The sequence below is a fragment of the Somniosus microcephalus genome, chromosome 11, assembly GCF_052327205.1.
Source record: "Somniosus microcephalus isolate GS21.2 chromosome 11, FLI_Smic_1.0, whole genome shotgun sequence".
NCBI lineage: Eukaryota > Metazoa > Chordata > Chondrichthyes > Squaliformes > Somniosidae > Somniosus > Somniosus microcephalus.
The window spans coordinates 232937926-232959377 of NC_140997.1; the positions used below are offsets into that span (position 1 = coordinate 232937926).

The following is a 21452-nucleotide window of genomic DNA, read 5'->3' on the forward strand; positions in this document are numbered from 1 at the left end:
ACCCTCCTTAGTTGGTGACAGCAGAACCAGGTCGTCTGCATAGAGGAGGAATTTAACCTTGGATTCATATAGGGTGAGGCCGGGTGCTGTAGATTGTTCAAGTCGTTTTGCCAATTCATTTATGTAAATATTAAAGAGTGTCAGTGAGATTGGCGAGCCCTGCGTCACCCCCCGCCCCTGTGGGAAGTATTTTGTTTGTTTGTCTCCAATTTTAACTGCATATTTGTTGTTTGTATACATTGATTTAATTACATCATATGTTTTTCCCCCTACCCCGCTTTCGATAAGTTTCAGGAATAAACCGTCATGCCAGATGGAGTCGAAAGCCTTCTGGAAATCTATAAAGCATGCGTAGATTGGTGAACGTGTTTGTCAATTAGGGTCTGTAGGGTGAAGATATGATCTGATGTTCTATAGTTTGGCAGGAATCCAATTTGGCTTTTACTCAAGACATTGTGCTCCTCAAGGAAGTTTATAAGTCTTTTGTTTATGATGCTACAGAATACCTTCCCCAGGTTACTGTTTACACAGATGCCTCGATAGTTATTTGGGTCGACTTTGTCCCCACTTTTGTATATGGGCGTTCTGAGTCCTTTGTTCCAGATATCAGGGAAGTAACCGACACTCAGAACCAAGTTGAAGAGTTTTAGGATAGCCAGTTTCATTTTGTCGTCTGTGTGTTTAATCATCTCGTTTAGTATGCCGTCTGTCCCGCAAGCTTTTCCTGGTCGCAGGTCCTTGAGTTTTTCAAAAAGTTCTTTTTCTGTTATTATGGAGTCTAACGGGTTTTGGTTATCTTTTATGGCCATTTCTAGCTTTTCCAGTTTTTTGCATATTTGGTGTTGCTCTGGCCTTAGTGTGTTTTTCTGGTATAATTTTTCAAAGTGGTTTTCCCATGTGTCCCCATTTTGAATGGCCAATTCATCGTGTTGTTTTTTGTGTAGTGTATTCAAGTTGTCCCAGAAACAATTGGAATCAATGGATTCCTCCATGGAGCTGAGTGTATTCTTAATATATTGCTCTTTTTTGGTTCTGAGTGTGTTTCTGTATTGTGTTAGTGTCTGACAATAAGTAAGGCGTAATTCCTCGTTTTCTGGATGTCTGTGTTTTTGGTTTGATATTTTTCTAAGTTTTTTCCTCATGTTATGGCAATCTGGGTCAAACCATTTTTCATAGTTTTTTGTTTTGGGTTTGTTCTTGCGAGCTTTCAAGTTTTCACTTGTTGCCAAATTATCAAAAATATTGTTTAGGTTATTTACTGCCCGGTTTACGCCTTCTTTATTGTGAGTGTATATGTTATCCAGAAAGGTGTCCAAGAGAGCTTGAGTTGATGCATTGCTAATTGTTTTCTGGTATTTTTCCGTGTCGTTTTTGGCCCATCTGTACGATTTTTTGGTGTTGTACAGTTTACTGGGTTGTGTTTCTATGTTGTTTGTTTCTGTCTTTTTGAGATGCATAGTAATTTGACTGTGATCTGACAGTGTTGTTTGTGGTTTGACTGTGAATGCTCTGAAAGAGGATGGGTCCAAATCTGTAATCATATAGTCTACTGTGCTGCAGCCAAGAGGTGAGCAATAGGTCGATCTTCCTAGGAGGTCTCCTATGAACCTACCATTGACAATGTACAGACCCAGGCTTCGACAGAGCTGTAGGAGCTGTTTTCCGTTGGTATTTGTCTGCTTGTCGCAGTTATGCCTGTATGGAAGGGAAGGGATATCGAAGTGGTTATTCCCGAATATGTAATTGTTTCCCTGATTATTGGTGAAGTCTGGTTCTTCGCCCGTTCTTGAATTGAGGTCCCCACAGATCAACACGTTCCCCTGGGCCTGGTATTGGATAATTTCCCCCTCTATGTTGGAGAAGGTGTCCTCTTTAAAGTACGGGGAATCCATTGGGGGGGATATAAAGTGCGCAAATGTAAACATCTTGGCCTAGAAATTGAGTTGACGCCGCGCCAGGGCTTTAGCGCCGGAAATTTAGCGCCGGCGCTAATTCCCTTGCGCGCGCCAAAAATTCAGTAGCGCCGCGCCCAGACGGCTGCCGGCGCTACTGGCGGGCGTGAGCGCCTCCCAATGGGCGCTGAGTGCCGCATTGCGGCGCTAATCCGGCGCTGCGGCACCCGATGCGGTGCGGCAGGCTGGGGAAGTGCAGGCCTCCTCCTCCCGTTAAGGAGGCGCTGCCTTCACCCGATCGCTGGCCGTTTGATTTTTTCAAAAATGAGCCCGGCACCTCGGACAAGTGCCGGGCTTGCAGGCCAGACGCATCTGTTCCGCGGGGGGCGGGTGGAGTAGTCCGGGGAGGGAGGTGCGGGCAGGCGGCCGCCGCGCGACCTTAATGCGCCGGCGCTAACTTGTGTAAGACTCGGTTGCCAGAGTCTTAGTTGCGGCTGCCACGGGCGAGGCGGCCGCAACTGAATTTCGGCGTTCGGGCGCGTTGCCACGGCAACCGGGACGCTGCGCACACCGATGACGTCATCGGTGCCGGCGCAGCGCTACCGGTGCAACGCCGCTTTAGGGCCCCAGGGAATTTTTCAACTGGCCATAACTCTGGCGCTAGTCCCTCTAGCGCCTCAAAAGCGGCGCTAAGGCTAGTGAATTTCTAGGCCCTTGGGTGTTAGAGATAATCTCCCTCTCAATTTTGAGCCACATGTGGTTTTCGCCCTTTTTATTTAAATTTGATATAATTCTTAAGTTCTGTTTTAAACCAGATCAGTATGCCTCCGGAGTCTCTGCCTTGGGTTACTCTTGGTAATTTATTGGAGGGGACCACCAGCTCAGTGTACCCTTGGGGACAGCCAGTGTGTCCTTTTCCTTTATACCAAGTTTCCTGTAAAATGATAATATCTAGACCTTTAGTTTCATCTATGAACTCTGGGGTCCTACTCTTCACGTCGAGCACCGAAGAGCGTAGACCTTGGATATTCCAGGTCGAAATATATAAGGATTTCATGTTAAGTTTGATCTTTTACTATGATAGGTTAAAGAGTGGTACGTGTTTGTCGTGTCTAAGTGTGGGAAAGAAAGATCATCTCAGTTGTCTATAAAAGTTAATACTATTTGGTTACAGTTCTTTCTATTAATTAGTCCTTGATCCATAAGGCGGAAGTAGATGCTGCTGCACATCTGCTTATTGTCTCTTAATGGATTGTCTCTGTCTGAGGTATTGCGTACGTCCTGTGCATCTCTCCCTCTGTCTGGCTGGGAGCGGTCCTGTTCCCCTGTGGGACAGGAGTGGTGCAGGTCTGATGTTGTGCATGGGGATCCTCTCTGGTCTCGGTTGGTGTGGTGGTGGTCTTTGTAGTGGTCCTGATATGTACCCCGCTGATCTCTGGTGGTCGGGGGGGGATCCTCTTGGAGTCTGGGTATGGACCCGGTTAAAAGCGACGTCCTTCAGGGCTTTAGCAAAGATCGATATTCTTTTCCTTTGGATGTGGACGTAGTCGTAAAGACATTCCTCATCGAGGGTGGGGTGTTGGGCCAGGTGCACGTTGTGTTTTGATTCGCAGTCTCTTGCTATGCTGGCATTTATCTCATGAATTGTGTTGTTGTTGAAGTCTGTTCTCGGCAATATTGTGGAAACAGTGATTCTAGTGTTTGGAAATGTATTGCTTGCCTTCCTAATCACTGCTCTGAGCGATGTTGCTACCTCTTTCTGTTGGGCCTTTAGGTCATTTGTGCCCGTGTGTATTATTATGTGTTGGGGGGAGCCTAATCGGGTTTTGGTCAGCCATCCCATGGCTCTGTCTGTTGTTGGGCACCAGATCTTTTCTACTTTACTTCTAGGGAAGAGCTTTTTCTCCCATAGAAATTTCCCATTTGAGTCTATGAGTATTACGATATCAGCCTTGTTTGTGTTTACTGTCTGGTGGCTTTCGCCTGGACTCATAGTGTGTGTGTTGGGCTGGGGTGTCTGGTGTGTGCGTTCCTCTTGTGAGCGGCTCGCTTGTGGTTCCACGGTGGTGGGGGAAGATTGAGATTCAGTATGCTGGTCGGTCTGTGTGGCACCCCTTGTATTGTGTGTCTGCTGCTGTTGTTCCGTGTGGGAGTGCAGCCGTTCCGTCGGGCTCTGTCTTGTCTTATCTCTAGCCTCTGGTTGCTGGTCTAATGGTGTTATCTCTCCTCTATGGCTCTCTTCGTTTTCCTGCAGCTCTTTCACCCGATTCCCAAGTAGATTCACCTGGTTCTCAAGTAGATTCAGCTCTCTCTTGTATCTCTCCCTCTCTTGCTTTTGTTCGTGATTCATTTTAAGGAACTCCTCTCTAAGTTTAACCATCTCTATCTCTAATTGATTAAATTTATCTTTTAGTTGTATCTGGCTGTGTGATCCCGGGGTATGTGTCTGGTCGACCCTGGAAGGCTCACTCACTTCCTGGCTATGCTGCTCTTCTCTTGGTGAGCTGGAATTGGTAGGGGGACTATGTGTGGCTTCCTCCCTGGTAGTTATGCTAGGGTTTGTCAGTTGTATCATGTGGCTGTGGGTCCCTGGGGTTAGTGTCTGGTTTGAACTGTGTGGCTCGTTCACCTCCTGACCAGGCTGATTTCCTCCTGGTAAGTTGTCAATGTTAGGGGGAGTGCGGGTCGCTTTTCCCCTGTTAGCCACTCTGGGGCTGTTCCTTCCCCTCTCAGTTATTCCTTTCAGTGTCTTGAAGGCCGTTGCAAAGTTGTCGAGGTTGCCTTGCACTAATATTGTTCCGGTATTGTACATGTTGACAGTCGTGGTTGCCCTGTCTCCTGGTGTGTTAATTTTCATTTTGGACCCATTAGCGGTTTTTTCTAGCTTAACCCTGGTATAGTGTGATTTTATTGCTGTGATCCAAGCCGCTGGCTGATCTGAGTAGAAAATGAGGTTACATTTTGTCCCAGTGTTGTACCAGTCAGCAAAAAGAGTTTCTGGTTTTTCTCTCATCTGCTCATGCTTGATCGATTTTATAGCATTTTTTGTGGTGTTGGGGGGAATCTGGAAGCGGTTGCTCTCAGTGTCCCTCGGGGGCTGTTGTGGCTCCTCTGATTCGCTCATTATTGGTAGTGTAGAGAAAGTATTGTTGATCTTAGAATAAGCTTTTCTGGGGCCCCGGGTTTGGTGTTTCCCTCTCCCTGTTCGCGACCTTTCCCGGTCCCCCTCTCCGACCCCGTGGTCCCTGGGCCTCGGCTCCTGGGTTCACCCTTCCCAGGTCTGAGTCTGTGAGCCGCTGTTTCCCGGTGCCTCCGGGCTGTTCCCCTCCCCCTCAGAGGTCTCTGGGCCTCTGTCTCGGCCTGGCTCCTCGGACCTTTCCCTGGCTTCAGTCTCCCTCCCTGGGCCCTGTACTCACAGTCTTGGTTGGGAGCCTTCTGGTTGCTCCCCTTCTCCTCAGAGGTCTCTGTGCCTGATGGCCTGGCTCCTCGGGCCTTTCCCGTGCTTTCTATCTCACCTCGGCTGTGCCTCGTTCCTGTTTGGGTGCTGGATTGCTGGACTGCGGCTCGAGTCCTCTCGGCTGTGCCCCGTTCTCGATCGGGTGCTGGATTTTGGGCTGCGGCCCGAGTCCCCTCGGCTGTGCCCCGTTCTCGATCGGGTGCTGGATTTTGGGCTGCGGCCCGAGTCCCCTCGGCTGTGCCCCGTTCTCGATCGGGTGCTGGATTTTGGGCTGCGGCCCGAGTCCCCTCGGCTGTGCCGATTGCTGGATTGCTGGACTGCGGCTCGAGTTCCCTCGGCTGTGCCCCGTTCTCGATCGGGTGCTGGATTTTGGGCTGCGGCCCGAGTCCCCTCGGCTGTGCCGATTGCTGGATTGCTGGGCTGCGGCCCGAGTCACCTCGGCTGTGCCGGGTGATGGATTGCTGGGCTGCGGCCCGAGTCCCCTCGGCTGTGCCGGTTGCTGGATTGCTGGGCTGCGGCCCGAGTCCCCTCGGCTGTGCCGGGTGATGGATTGCTGGGCTGCGGCCCGAGTCCCCTCGGCTGTGCCGGTTGCTGGATTGTTGGGCTGCGGCCCGAGTCACCTCGGCTGTGCCCCGTTCCCAATCGGGTGCTGGATTGCTGGGCTGCGGCCCGAGTCCCCTCGGCTGTGCCCCGTTCCCAATCGGGTGCTGGATTGTTGGGCTGCGGCCCGAGTCACCTCGGCTGTGCCGGTTGCTGGATTGCTGGGCTGCGGCCCGAGTCCCCTCGGCTGTGCCCCGTTCCCAATCGGTTGCTGGATTGCTGGGCTGCGGCCCGAGTCCCCTCGGCTGTGCCGGTTGCTGGATTGCTGGGCTGCGGCCCGAGTCCCCTCGGCTGTGCCGGGTGATGGATTGCTGGGCTGCGGCCCGAGTCACCTCGGCTGTGCCGTGCTGGATTGCTGGGCTGCGGCCCGAGTCACCTCGTCTCCTCGAATCGCTTTGCCTCGGTCCCGATGCTGCCGATTCAACTGCTGCTGCTGAGGCCCCGTGTGGCTGCTGTTCGGGTTCTTCTATGGTTTGTGTAATTCTTCTCTTATTTCTTTTTGCTTTGGCTTTTTTTCCTTTTATTTTTTCTCTATTTTCCTCTGGTTTTTTTTCTTTGGTAGTCTTTTTGGCGGTCTTTTCCTTCCTTACTTTATCTAGACTAATCTAAACTTAAACTAAACTAAACTAAACTAACTTAACTAGAAATAAATTTAATTTTAAAACCTTTTAAAACTTGAAATGAAACTTTTTTTCCCCACTTTAGACACTAAAAACACTAAAAATTCAGCAGCCCATCTTCAGCGTGTGTATTCACTCCGTCTGGCTCTCTGTCTCTCTCTCTCTGTCTCTCTCTCTCTGTCTCTCTCTGTCTCTCTCTGTCTCTCTCTCTCTCTCTCTCTCTCTCTGTCTGTCTCTCTTTCGCTATTTCTCTCTCTGAGTGCCGCACTGTCGGAGGTGCCGTCTTTCGGATGAGACGTTAAACCGAGGCCCCGTCTGCCCTCTCGGGTGGATGTAAAAGATCCCACGGCCACTATTTCGAAGAAGAGCAGGGGAGTTCTCCCCGGTGTCCCGGCAAATATTTATCCCTCAACCAATATCACTAAACACAGATCATCTGGTCATTATCACATTGCTGTTTGTTTCTTTCTTTCTTTCTTTTGAAAGGAATTGATAGGGTAGATAGATAGAAACTTTTTCTGCTGGTGGGGGCAGTCTAGGACAAGGGGACATGACCTTAAAATCAGAGCCAGGTCATTCAGGAGAGAAGTTGGGAAACACGTCTTCACACAAAGGGTGGTAGAAGTGTGGAACCCTCTCCCACAAAGAGCAGGAGATGCCGGGGCCAGTTAATCATTTAAAATCTGAGATCGAGAGAGGATGGAGTTAAGATACAGATCAGCCATGATCTCATTGAATGGTGGAACAAGCTCGAGAGGCTGAATGGACTCCTCCTGTTCCTATGTCCCTAGCTGCAGCCTAAAAGCCCGCCAACACAGGCTGAAGACCGGCCACCCTCGGGTGAGGGGCTTTGTAGTGACCAAGGTCTGTGGAGACAATAACTCAGCAAGGATCATTAACTAGAGGATGGGAGAGTTATCAGGGGATGGGGGGTGTGGGGGGTGGGGTGGTGGTGCGGGGGGTGGTGGTGTGGAGGAGGATGGAACTGCTGTGTATGTGAGCGCTGACCACTATCTCTGTAACCCCCTCCAGCCCTACAACCCTCTGAGATCTCTGCGCTCCTCCAATTCTGGCCTCTTGCGCATCCTCCGATTTCCATCGCTCTAGTTTGTATCAAAGTTAATGGCATTCCCTCAATGGGCTGCTCCACCATTGGTGGCCGTGCCTTCAGCTGCCTGGGCCCTAAGCTCCGGAATTCCCTCCCTAAACCTCTCTGCCTCTCTCTCCTTTTATGACACTCCTTAAAACCTGCTCCAATGACCAAGCTTTTGGTCACCTGTCCTTATGTGGCTCGGTGTCAATTTCTTTTTGTCTGATAATTGCTCCTGTGAGTGCCTTGGGGAGGTTTGTACTGCGTTAGAGGTGCTGTATAAATGCAAGTTGTTGCTGTGTGACTGAGGGCCCATCGTGTGTGTGTCCTTTAGAAACAGAAAAATAGGAGCAAGAGTAGGCCCTTCGAGCCTGCTCCACCATTCAATATGATCATGGCTGATCCTCTATCTCAATACCATATTCCCGCTCTCTCCCCATACCCCTTGATGCCTTTTGTGTCTAGAAATCTATCTATCTCCTTCTTAAATATATTCAGTGACTTGCTCTCCACAGCCTTCTATGGTAGAGAATTCCACAGGTTCACCACCCTCTGAGTGAAGAATTTCACCTCATCTCAGTCCTAAATGTCCTACCCCATATCTTGAGGCTGTGACCCCTCGTTCTAGACCCCCCAGCCAGGGGAAACATCCTCCCTGCATCCCGTCTGTCTAGCCCTGTCAGAATTTTATACGTTTCAATGAGATCCCCTCTCATTCTTCTAAACTCTAGTGAATACAGGCCTAGTCGACCCAATCTCTCCTCATACGACAGTCCTGCCATCCCAGGAATCAGTCTGGTGAACCTTCGCTGCACTCCCTCTATGGCAAGTATATCCTTTCTTGGGTAAGGAGACCAAAACTGCACCCAGTACTCCAGGTGTGGTCTCACCAAGGCCCTGTATAACTGTAGTAAGACATCCTTGCTCCTGTACTCAAATCCTCTTGCAATGAAGGCCAACATACCATTTGCCTTCCTAACTGCTTGCTTCACCTGCATGTTTGCTTTCAGTGACTGGTGTACAAGGACACCCAGGTCCCTTTGTACATCAACATTTCCCAATCTAGCACCATTTAAATAATACGCTGCCTTCTGTTTTTCCTACCGAAGTGGATAACTTCACATTTATCCACGTTATACTGCATCTGCCATATATTTGCCCACTCACTCAACTTGTCTAAATCACCTTGAAGCTTCTTTGCATCCTCCTCAGAACTCACAATCCCACCTAGTTTCGTGTCGTCAGCAAACTTGGAAATATTACATTTGGTTCCCTCATCCAAATCATTGATATATATTGTGAATAGCTGGGGCCCAAGCACTGATCCCTGTGGTACCTCACTAGTCACCACCTGCCACTCCGAAAAAGACCCACTTATTCCTACTCTCCGTTTCCTGTCTGTTAACCAATTTTCAATCCATGCCAGTATATTACCCCCAATCCCATGTGCTTTAATTTTGCACACTAACCTCTTATGTGGGACTTTATCAAAGGCCTTCTGAAAATCCAAATACACCACATCCACTGGTTCTCCCTATTCTACCAGTTATATCCTCAAAAAACTCCAGTAGGTTTGTCAAACAAAATTTCCCTTTCATAAATCCATGTTGACTTTGTCTAATCTAGGTGATATTTTCTAAGCGTCCTGTTATCACATCCTTTATAATAGACTCTAGCATTTTCCCTACTACTGATGTTAGGCTAACCGGTCTGTAGTGCCCTGTTTTCTCTCTCCCTCCTTTTTTAAATAGTGGGGTTACATTTGCCACCCTCCAATCTGCAGGAACTGTTCCATAATCTATAGAATTTTGGAAGATGACAACCAATACATCGACTATTTCCATGGCTACCTCTTTTAGTACTCTGGGATGCAGATTATCAGGCCCTGGGGATTTATCAGCTTTCAGTCCCATTAATTTCTCCAGCACTATTTTTTTACTACAGGTAGACTATCCTTTATCCGAAAACCTTGGGACCAGCTGTGTTTCGGTTTTTGGAATTTTTCGGATTTCAGAAGGTTTTTATCTCCGTATCTGGCAACAAACACTGTTGCTTAGCAACAGCTTGTAAACACTCGGGCCCTGCCTTGGAAGCCTCTCTGAAGCTGTTGCTAAGCTACAGAGACTCTTTCCACAGCCTGACTCTTTTATTTATAAAAAAAAAAAAAAAAATGCTAGGGGAAGAAAAAAAACCTAACAAAACGGCTGCTGATTTCTGCCGTTAGATCAAGGTTTCCGGCTCCCCCTGCTCCGTATCTGAATTCCTTGACTTAGCGGGGGTCTGGGGCTCGACTGCCGCCGCCAGTTGTGGGAAAGCCGGATATCGGCTGACTCCTACACTAAGCTGGCCCGCAAATCAGGTCGGGGGGGGGGAAGAAAAGATGATCGGGCGGGCCGCTGCAGCTATCGGACGGGCCGCTGTATTGTTGGGTTCACTCTCCCGGTACCTCCTTCACACTGCCCGGCTCGGCCTGCAATCTCCTACCCAGGAGGGAACTCTTGTGACCCTCTGCCCTGCTCACAGGGAAAGGCAGAGCTCCCGGACCACTCCTGTCATGTTTGGCGCCACTCGGGTCATGTCGTGCGCACGACTTACGCTCCACAAAAAAACTTTCGGTTTTTAGAGGTTTTCGGTTTTCGGAAGTGCGGATAAAGGATAGTCTACCTGTAATACTCATTTCCTTTAATTCCTCTTTCTCACTAGACCCTTGGGGGGAGAAATTCGGTATCGCCCCATTTGGGGCGCAATTATCGGCCGGGCGCAAAGTTTAGCGCCTGGCGCTAATTATCACCTCCGACTGCAAATTTGGCTTTTATAGCCCCTGGAGGTGATTGGAGCGCTAAATCAGGCGCTTCACACCTGTCTTAAGACGCAAAGGCCGAGGAGCGAGGCGCTACCTCAGAGCGCTGGCGAAGCTCATGTGATGTCAGTCAGCAATGGAACACAGACACATTGGCGCCGGCCAGTTCTTAAAGGGGAGTTCTGATGAATGGTCATCGACCTGAAACGTTAAATCTGTTTCTCTCTTCACAAATGCTGCCTGACCTGCTGAGTTTCTCCAGCATTTTCTGTTTTTATCTTAAAGGGGAGGGTTTATCTTGGTCGCCATCCACATCCTGTTCATTGCAGCCTTGAGTCTCGGCCTGGAGAGACCTGTACATCAAATCTGCTGGAAAGAACAATGGAGAGACCCAGGGAAAGAGCTCAGAGTGCAGCCCCCACAGTCTCTTCTAAATCGATACAAGGAAGGGCAAATCAAAATGAACCTGCAAAGTGCTGCTCAGTACCCAAAACTCCTTCACACAGCGTTGAATCTCTCCAGAAGACTCTCTCTCACTCTCTCAGAATGCTTGGTGCAAAAATGTCACCAACAAAAAAAGGCAGGAAGCGGTCGCCTTTAAATCGCGCTCCCCCAGTCCCTTTCTGACAGCATAACGCTCCTCTCAACCTGTCGTTGCTAGCGGCAGGCGTTAAGGCAGGGGGCGCCACTCAATATCCAGTCTGGGGCGCTACCGGGACGTTGCGCACTCGACTGACGTCACGATCTGCCGGCGCAGGAGATCGTGGCGGTAGTGTTTAGCGCCGCCGCAAAATGTCTGGTCAATTTCGCGAGAGGCGCAGATATCGCCGCGCCCGGGCGCTAGTTGGTTTGTGCCCCACTTAGTGCCCTCTTAAGGCGCTAATGGGTGGCGCTACCAACCGAATTTCTCCCCCTTGGTTCCTTAGCATTTCTGGGAAGTTATTTGTGTCCTCTTCCATGAGGACAGAACCAAAGTATTTGTTTCATTGCTCTCTGTATTTCCCAGGGCCGACTATCCTCATATGGGAGGAAACTGGGTGACCAAGGTGGAGCTGGACGTGGCCACTCAGCAAGTCTTCTGCTGCTCCGTCCAGGCCCTGTTCTGTTATAACACGGAGGGGAAGCTGCTCCTGGAGATCCCCAACCCCCACAAATGTTCGCCTACGGCCTGCATCTACTCGCCCTACACCAAGGTGATACTGACCTGCTCCGGAGACTGCGAAAGTAAGCTTCAACATTTTCCCATTCCCACCTGCATTCCGTTCTTGTCGGGGCTCCGAGAAAGGTGCTGGCCTTTATCTCCAGGGGGCTGGATTACAAAGGGGAGATAGTGATGCTTCAGTTGTTCAGAGCTCTGGTCAGACCCCCTCTGGAGTCACTGGGTTCAGTTCTGGGCCCCGCCCCTCGGGAAGGATATATCGGCCTCGGAGGGGGAGCAGCGCAGATTCACCGGAATGATACTGGGGATAAAAGGGTTAAATTACGAGGGCAGGTTGCACAGACTGGGCTTGTCTTCCCTCGAGTTTAGAAGATTAAGAGGTGATCTGATCGAGATGTTTAAGATGATTAAAGGATTCGATCGGGTCGAGAGAGAGAAACTATTTACTCTGGTGGGGGGAGTTCAGAACAAGGGGGCAGAACCTTAAAATTAGAGCCAGGCCGTTCAGGGGTGATCACAGAATCACAGAAACCCCACAGTGCAGATAGAGGCCATTTCGGCCCATCGAGCCTGCACCAACACACATCCCACCCGATCCCCATAACCCCTACACCAACACATATCCCACCCTATCCCCGTAACCCCACGTATTTAATCCCCCTAACACTAAGGGTCAATTTATCATAGCCAATCAACCTAACCCGCACATCTTTAGACTGTGGGAGGAAACCGGAGCACCCGGAGGAAACCCACGCAAACACGGGGAGAATGTGCAAACTCCACACAGACAGTCACCCGAGGCCGGATTCGAACCCGGGTCCCTGGCGCTGTGAGGCAACAGTGCTAACCACTATGCCACCGTGCTGTCAGGAAGCACTTCTTCACACAAGGGCTGGTGGAAATCTGGAACACTCTCCCCCAAAAAGCTGTTGGGGTCGGGGGGTCAATTGAAAATTTCAAAACTGAGATTGGTAAGATTTTTGTTGGGTATGGGTATTAAGGGTTACGGAACCAAGGCGGGTAGATGGAGTTAAGATACAGATCAGCCGTGATCTGATTGAATGGCGGAGCAGGCTCGAGGGGCTGAATGGCCTCCCCCTGTTCCCATGTTTAACCGCTGATGCTCTCTGTGGCGTTGTTGTGTTACTGAGGAATCCCCTTTCCTGACCAAACGTTCATTTTTGGCCAATGGAAGGATTGTTTCCCAGGATCTCAAAATGATGGAGCGCCCTCGCCTTATGTTTTCATTCTCGGGATGTGGGCGTCGCTGGCACGGCCGGCATTTATTGCCTATCCACTAGTTGCCCCGAGAAGGTGGTGGTGAGCCGCCTTCTTGAACCGCTGGTAGTGGTTTGATACAAACTGAGTGTCTTCAGAGGGAGGGTAAGAGTCAACCACGTTTGGTGTGGGACTGGAGTCACCTATAGGCCCAGACCGGGCGAGGACGGCAGGTTTCCTTCCCTGAGGGACATCAGTGAACCGGTTGGGTTTTTACGACAATCCGACAGCTTCATGGTCACTTTTACTGAGACCGGCTTTTTATTTCCAGATTTATAAGACTGGATGCAAATTCTCAAACACATGTTCTGTTACTAGTCGACTAACATAACCAGCGTAATCCATTAACTATTCCTCAGCATTGCTCTAATGGCCAAACAGCCTTTTTTCCTCCATCTCCAACTTTTTTTGTAACTATTAATTGAAAACTTAAAAGAAAATGAAACCCCCCCCCCCCCACCCCCCCACAATTTTGTTTAACGCCCCCGGTGATTTTTCTCGCCTGGGTTTTTTTGCGCGCGGCCAGTGTCTTGGAGATTAATCCTCGATTCCTGGAGACTCCAGGGTATTCCTAGAGGGTTGGGAACCCTAGTTTGTATCGAGGTTAACGGCGTTCCCTCATTGGGCCGCTCCACCATTGGCGGCCGTGCCTTCAGCTGCCTGGGCCCCGAGCTGTGGAATTCCCTCCCTAAACCTCTCCGCCTCTCTCTCCCCTCCTTGAAGACGCTCCTTAAAACCGACCTCTTTGACCAAGCTTTTGGTCCCCTGTCCTAATATCTCCTTCTGTGGCTCGGTGTCAAATTTCTGCCTGATTATCGCTGCTGTGAAGCACCTTGGGACGCTTTACTGCGTTAAAGGATGTTCCCGATGGCGGGGAGTCCAGAACCAGGGGTCACAGTCTAAGGATAAGGGGTAAGCCATTTAGGACTGAGATGAGGAATTTCTTCACCCAGAGAGTGGTGAACCTGTGGAATTCTCTACCACAGAAGGCAGTAGAGGCCAATTCATTAAATATATTCAAGAAGGAGTTAGATATATTTCTTAAGGCTAAAGGGATCAAGGGATATGGGGAGAAAGCAGGGACCGGGTACTGAATTTGGATGATCAGCCATGATCGCATTGAATGGCGGAGCAGGCTCGAGGGGCCGAATGGCCTACTCCTGCTCCTATCTTCTATGTTTCTATATAAATGCAAGACTTTGATGTTTCTCACCCTCAAACACTTTTACGTTCTTGCAGTCAAGGCCTGGAGCAACAAAGGGACCTTCACCCACACATTTACGGGGCACAGCCGCGCAGTCACAAACCTCCTGCTCCACCCCGAAACCAGCTCCATCTTTATGTCGGGCTCGAGGGACGGCACTGTCAGGCTCTGGTCGCTGGACACCTTGAGCCAGATTGTGAGGTAAAAGGCCAGCTCTGTGAGCACCAAGAGACAGAAATAAAACTCCCAGCTCTATACAGCGCCTTTCACACCGTCCCAACACTCTTCACAGCCAATGAAGTACTTTTTGGGGTGTAGTCACTGTTGTAATGTAGGAAAGGCGGCTGCCAATTTGCGCACACCAAGATCGCACAAACAGCAGTGAGATATACCAACAGCTAATCTGTTTTGCCCAACATCTCTCTCTGTCTCAGTGCCAGTGCTGAGGGAGTGCGGTACTGTCAGAGGTGCCGTCTTTCGGATGAGACGTTAAGCCGAGGCCCCGTCTGCTCTCTCAGGTGGACGTAAAAGATCCCGCGGCACTATTTCGAAGAAGAGCAGGGGAGTTCTCCCCGGTGTCCTGGCCAATATTAATCCATCACTAAAACAGATTATCTGATTATTATCTCTCTGCTGTTTGTGGGAGCTTGCCGTGCGCAAATTGCTTGCTGCGTTTCCTACATTACAACAGTGACTACACTTCAAAAATACTTCATTGGCTGTGAAGCGCTTTGGAACATCCTCAGGTCATGAAAGACGCTATAGAAATGTAAGTTAGTCTTTCCTTACTTGCTTCCTTCCCCTTCCTACCCTCCTTCCTTCCCTCCCTACCCTCCTTCCTTCCTTCCCTCCCTCCCTCCCTTCCCTCGCTGTCTCCCTCAGGTTAGTGTATTGGCACCGATAGTGTATAGAGTCGATGGTAACTCTGTGCCCTTTACCTGTTTGGGGATTCAGTCTGCCTGTGTTTGAGGAGGGCATCAAGTGGATGGGACTGACCGAGACCGACCTGCTGTACTGCTGCTCAACCAAACACTGCCACAGCTACACCCTCAACTACTTCACCCACTTCTGGAGCCAGATCGGCAGCTCCATCACCCACATGGGCCTCGCTGCGGCCAAAGGAAGAACAACCAGAGTAGCCGTGCTGCAAAGAGACAGCAGGTAGGAGGAAGGTGAGGGCGGGGTGGGGGTGGGGGCTGGGGTGGGGTGCGGTGGGCGGGGGATGGGGGAAGGCTGACAGGAGAGGTTCGCAGGCTGACATCGAACCCCAGGAGCATAAGAATTAGGAGTGGGAGTAGGTCATGCGGCCCCTCGAACCTGCTCCGCCATTCAGTAAGATCATGGCTGATCATCGACCTCAACTCCACTTTCCCGCCCGATCTCCATATCCCTCGATTCCCCGAGAGTCCAAAAATCTATCGATCTCAGCCTTGAATATACTCAATGACCCAGCATTCACAGCCCTCTGGGGCAGAGAATTCCAAAGATTCACCACCCTCTGAGTGAAGAAATTCCTCCTCATCTCAGTCTTAAATGGCCGACCCCTTATCCTGAGACTATGCCCCCTAGTTCTAGACTCTCCAGCCAGGGGGAAACAACCTCTCAGCATCTACCCTGTCAATCCCCCTCAGAATCTTATAGGTTTCAATGAGATCACCTCTCATTCTTCTAAACTCCAGAGAGTATCGGCCCATTCTACACAATCTCTCATCATTGGACAGCCCTCCCATCCCAGGAATCAATCTAGTGAACCTTCGTTGCACCGCCTCTAAGGAAAGTATATCCTTCCTCAGATAAGGAGACCAGAAGGAGTGTTGTGGAGGCAGGACGGGCCCCCGCTTCTCCCAGCTCCGTGTCAAAGTTCCATCAAAGGCCTGGAAAACCAGGCCCAGCACTTGACATCCCTCGAGGGGGTAGCCTGATTTCCCTGAGGAGGCCCTAGTTGGCCGTGGCTCAGTGGGCAGCACTATTTTTCTCGTGCCTGAGTCACAAGGTTGTGAGTTCTAGTCCCACTTCAAACCCTTGAGCACTAAATCCAGACTGACGCTCCCAGTGCCAGTACTAAGGGAGCGCTGCACTGTCAGAGGGGCAGGACTGAGGGAGCGCCGCACTGTCGGAGGGGCAGTACTGAGGGAGCGCTGCACTGTCAGAGGGGCAGTACTGAGGGAGCGCCGCACTGTCGGAGGGGCAGTACTGAGGGTGCGCTGCACTGTCGGAGGGGCAGTACTGAGGGTGCGCTGCACTATCGGAGGGGCAGTACTGAGGGAGCGCCGCAATGTCGGAGGGGCAGTACTGAGTGAGCGCCGCACTGTCGGAGGGGCAGTACTGAGGGAACGCCGCACTGTCGGAGGGACAGTACTGAGGGAGCGCCGCACTGTCGGAGGGGCCGTCTTTCAAATGAGACATTAAACCGAGGCCCCGTCTGCTCTCTCAGGTGGAACGTAAAAGATCCCATGGCACTAATTTTGAAGAAGAGCAGGGGGAATTCTACAGTTCAAAAGATGTTCATTGTTTAAAGGCGCTTATTATGAATGCAGGTTGTTTTTGTTGTTGTAAAAAGCCTCCTGGCCCACAATCGATCCGATCCAATCGGTTTTCTGCCCTCTGATTCTAGCCTGCGGATCATATCGCAGTGTCTGGGGGCGAAGTTGTCCTTGGTGCTTCCTCTTCCTCTGGATCCTCTGGTGCAGAGCGCAGCGAGCTACACGTACAACAGGGCCCAGAGCCTGGTCTTCTATCTGGTGAACCCCGCACAGATCTGGATCTACACCGTCAAGTAAGACGCGGAAGGGGGGAGGTCACACCGGGGTTCCTTCTCCCCGACGCCCCTTCTCCCGGCTCGACGCGGGTCCGACCGACTGGGCGGTCCCAACTTTTAACATAAGAACAGAAGAATTAGGAGCAGGAGTCAGCCATTCAGCCCCTCGAGTCTGCTCCACCATTCAATAAGATCACGGCTGATCTTCCACCTCAACTCCACTTTCCCACCCGATCCCCATATTCCTTGATTCCCCTAAAGTCCAAAAATCTATCGATCTCAGCCTTGAATATACTGAACGACTGAGCCTCCACAGCCCTCTGGGGCAGAGAATTCCAAAGATTCACCGCCCTCTGAGTGAAGAAATTCCTCCTCATCTCAGTCTTAAATGGCCGACCCCTTATCCTGAGACTGTGACCCCTAGTTCTAGACTCTCCACCCAGGGGGAAACAACCTCTCAGCATCTACCCTGTCAATCCCCCCTCAGAATCTTGTATGTTTCAATGAGATCACCTCTCATTCTTCTAAACTCCAGAGAGTATAGGCTCATTCTACACAATCTCTCATCATCCCAGGAATCAGTCTGGTGAATCTTCATTGCACTCCCTCTAAGGCAAGTATATCCTTCCTTAGATAAGGAGACCAGAACTGTGCCCAGTACTCCAGGTGTGGTCTCACCAAGGCCCTGTACAATTGTAGCAAGACTTCCTTACTCTTGTACCCGAACCCCCTTGCAATAAAGGCCAACATGCCATTTGCCTTCTAATTTCTTGCTGGGTAATTTCACTTGCATTGGTACTGGTTCTGTTCCCGGGCTCGTGATCCAGGAAACGTGAGTTCAAATCTCACCAGGGCAGTTTGAGAATTTTAATCTAAAAGAATCTGGAAATAAAAAGCTGGTCTCAGTAACAGTGACCATGAAACTGTCGGATTGTCGTAAAAACCCAACTGGTTCACTAATGTCCCTTCAGGGAAGGAAACCTGCCATCCTCACCCGGTCTGGGCCTACAGGTGAATCCAGTCCCACAGCAGGGTGGTTGACTCTGAAGTGGGCCGAGCGAGACTCTCAGTTTGTATCGGTTCAAGAAGGGAGGCCCATCGCCACCTTCTCCGGGCGACCAGGGACGGGCAATAAACACCGGCCTTCCCAGCGACACCCACATCCCCAGAATGAATTTTGAAAATGGTTGGCGCCCTCGGGAGGAAACTGGGAGGAAAGAGATTTTTTGGCAAGTGCTGGACCAGCCCCCAGCCCCACAGAACGCTGGCCTTTGTGATCCTGTGGGATGGTGCTGCAAGGGCCTGACTCACTAGGCGGAGATATTCAAGCAGTCTCCTTTCGCAGTCCGCTGTAGAGCTTGGTGTTGCTCTCCACAGCCCGCTGAGCACCCCGCCCTGCCTTCCAGAACCTTCCTGCAGATTGAGCCTGCTCTGCGCATGGCAGCGAGGCCGCAGGCTGGACGTGGCTAAGTTGCAGCTGACGGGCCTCGATTTACACAGTTAAACCCTGAACTCTACTCCTTAAGTGCAAAGACTGTGATTTATTTCCTCTCCCGCTGTGTCTAATGCATAACAAGTTTTAAAATTGTTATTGTCCCACCGACTCTGCCTCGCAGAGGGTCTCGGGGCAACGTCAGCGGCTGGTGTGACACTAAGGTCGCACAGTCCGAGGCCAGGACCCAAGGCCCCCCCCCCCCCGCCCCCCCCCCGGTTGCTGCTGGGTACGCTGATCTCAGACAGGCCGATCGCTGGCGGGCTCTACACTTGTCCTCAGTGCCCCCCCGCGGCCAGGGAGGGAAACGAGATCAGGCCGCGTGCTCTGCCTTAGACACGCTTTGAATGGTTGTGCTCCAGAAACGTGGCGCTCTGTGTGAAAACTGTAGTAGAAGATATCACGACAGTGCGTTCAGAACAGCGATCGTAAGCCCTTGTGTGTCTGTGTGTGTGTGTGAGTCTGAGTGTGTGAGTGAGGGTGGGGGAGGGGTATGTTGGGGGGAGGGGTGACAGTATATATTAATAAATGCCTGATTTGTGCTGTTAACCTCTCCTCACCGTCTCAATCTCCTGTAGGACCGATCCAGCCTGCAGGATTGCTGTGTGGACTGTTCTGGAAAATATGAACATTGCTAACAGTGGCCAGCAGTCGGCCAAGATGTAAGTACGACTGAGAACCTTTGGTTTAGGGAGAGTGTAGAGGACTGGACGAGCCCGGTGTGGCTCATGGGGCCTGTTGCTGTGCTGAGGGACGGTCACGTCCCACGGCCCCTCACAGCTTTCTCCAGATACTCACCCAACATCCGAATTTACTGATCGATTCCATCCCCACTCCCTCCATCCCTCTGACACATTCACCACCCGCTGCGTAAAGTAAATCGAAACTCTCGTTTAACACTCCGGTTTCTAAGTTGTTAAAGAGATAGAACCAGGGGTCATAGTCTCGGAATAAGGGGTCGGCCATTCAGGACTGAGATGATGAGAAATTTCTTCACTCAGAGGGTGGTGAATCTTTGGAATTCTCTGCCCCAGAGGGCTGTGGAGGCTCAGTCGTTCAGTATATTCAAGACAGAGATCGATAGATTGTTGGATATTAAGGGAATCAAGGGATATGGGGATAGGGCCGGTGAATGGAGATGAGGCAGAAGATCAGCCGTGATCTCATTGAATGGCGGAGCAGGCTCGAGGGGCCGAATGGCCGACTCCTGCTCCTATTTCTTATGTTCTTATGATTAAAAAAAAAGAAAGACTTGCATTTCTATAGCGCCTTTCACAGGAAGTCCCAAAGCGCTTTACAGGCAATGAAGTGCTTTTTGAAGTGTAGTCACTGTTGTAATGTAGGAAACACGGCAACCTATTTGCGCACAGCAAGCTCCCACAAACAACAATGAGATCATGACCAGATCATCTGTTTCAGTGATGGTTGGTTGAGGGATAAATATTGGCCCCAGGACACCGGGGATAACTCCCCGGCCCTTCTTCGAAACAGTGCCATGGAATCTTTGACATCCACCTGAGAAAGCAGACGGGGCCTCGGTTTAAAGTCTCATCTGAAAGACGGCACCTCAGACAGTGCAGCACACCCTCAGCAGTGCACTGGAGTGTCAGCCTAGATTTTTGTGCTCAAGTCTCTGGAGTGGGACTTGAACCCACGACCTTCGGACTCAGAGGCCAGAGAGAGACAGAGACAGAGAGAGCTGCCCACTGAGCCAGGGCTGACACAGGAGGAGGCCATTCAGCCCCCTCGAGCCCATTACATATGAACATAAATCCTTCAGAGATTTGAACACCTCCTGTTAAATCTTCCCTTAACCTTCTCTGCTCGAAGGAGAACAACCATCAATCTGTGAGGTAGATAAATGTGTAACCCTGCGAGCTTGGTCACCATTACCTATTTTGCCTTTTGTCTGTTGAATTTATCAGACCTGTTATCGAGGGCCTGAGTTTGTCTCCATTTGACGTGAGCCTGTGGAAGGCACCGCTGTGTGAGTGCTGCTGCGTAGCGAGCCTGTCCTCTCGCCTCTACTATTCCACCGTGGAAGGGCTTGCTTGTGCCGACTGCGAGGAGTTCCTGCTACTGGGCCTAGAGGTAAGGTGGAATGTAGGAACAGGAGGAGGCCATTCAGCCCCTCGAGCCTGTTACACAGGAACAAGAGGAGGCCATTTAGCCCCACGAGCCTGTTACACAGGAACAGGAGGAGGCCATTCAGCCCCTCGAGCCTGTTACACAGGAACAAGAGGAGGCCATTCAGCCCCACGAGCCTGTTACACAGGAACAGGAGGAGGCCATTCAGCCCCACGAGCCTGTTACACAGGAACAGGAGGAGGCCATTCAGCCCCTCGAGCCTGTTACACAGGAACAAGAGGAGGCCATTCAGCCCCACGAGCCTGTTACACAGGAACAGGAGGAGGCCATTCAGCCCCTCGAGCCTGTTACACAGGAACAAGAGGAGGCCATTCAGCCCCACGAGCCTGTTACACAGGAACAGGAGGAGGCCATTCAGCCCCTCGAGCCTGTTACACAGGAACAGGAGGAGGCCATTCAGCCCCTCGAGCCTGTTACACAGGAACAGGAGGAGGCGATTCAGCCCCTCGAGCCTGTTACACAGGAACAGGATGAGGCCATTCAGCCCCTCGAGCCCATTATCTAGGAACATAAACCCTTCATAATTTTGAACACTTCTATTAAATCTCCCCTTCACCTTCTCTGCTCTAAAATCAATCCCAGCTTCTCCAGTCTCTCCACATAACTGAAGTCCCTCATCCCTGGGACCATTCTAGTAAATCTCCTCAGCACTCTCTCCAAGGCCTTGACATCCTTCCTAAAGTGCGGTGCCCAGAATTGGACACAGTATTCCAGCTGGGGCCGAACCAGTGTTTTATAAAGGTTTAGCATAACTTCCTGGCTTTTGTATTCTGTGCCTCTATTTATGAAGCCCAGGATCCCGTATGCTTTTTTTAACAGCCTTCTCAACTTGCCCTGCCATCTTCAATGATTAGCGTACGTACACCCCCAGGTCTCCCTGTTCCAGCACCCACTTTAAAATTGTACCCTTTAGTTTATTTTGCCTCTCCTCATTCTTCCTACCAAAATTGATCA

The 21452-nt window shown here is 50.7% G+C and overlaps 1 protein-coding gene across 1 annotated transcript in view; it reads left to right on the forward strand.

The window, feature by feature from the left end:
• The window catches only part of LOC147111338 (uncharacterized), a 161454-nt gene that overhangs the window by 21366 nt on the left and 118636 nt on the right, over positions 1 to 21452 (forward strand). The window contains exons 8-13 of the mRNA XM_086000011.1: positions 11466 to 11683; positions 14136 to 14301; positions 15055 to 15261; positions 16715 to 16876; positions 18929 to 19012; positions 20276 to 20441. Of these exons, the coding sequence (XP_085856137.1) occupies positions 11466 to 11683; positions 14136 to 14301; positions 15055 to 15261; positions 16715 to 16876; positions 18929 to 19012; positions 20276 to 20441 (1003 nt within the window). The remainder of the gene's footprint in view (positions 1 to 11465; positions 11684 to 14135; positions 14302 to 15054; positions 15262 to 16714; positions 16877 to 18928; positions 19013 to 20275; positions 20442 to 21452) is intronic.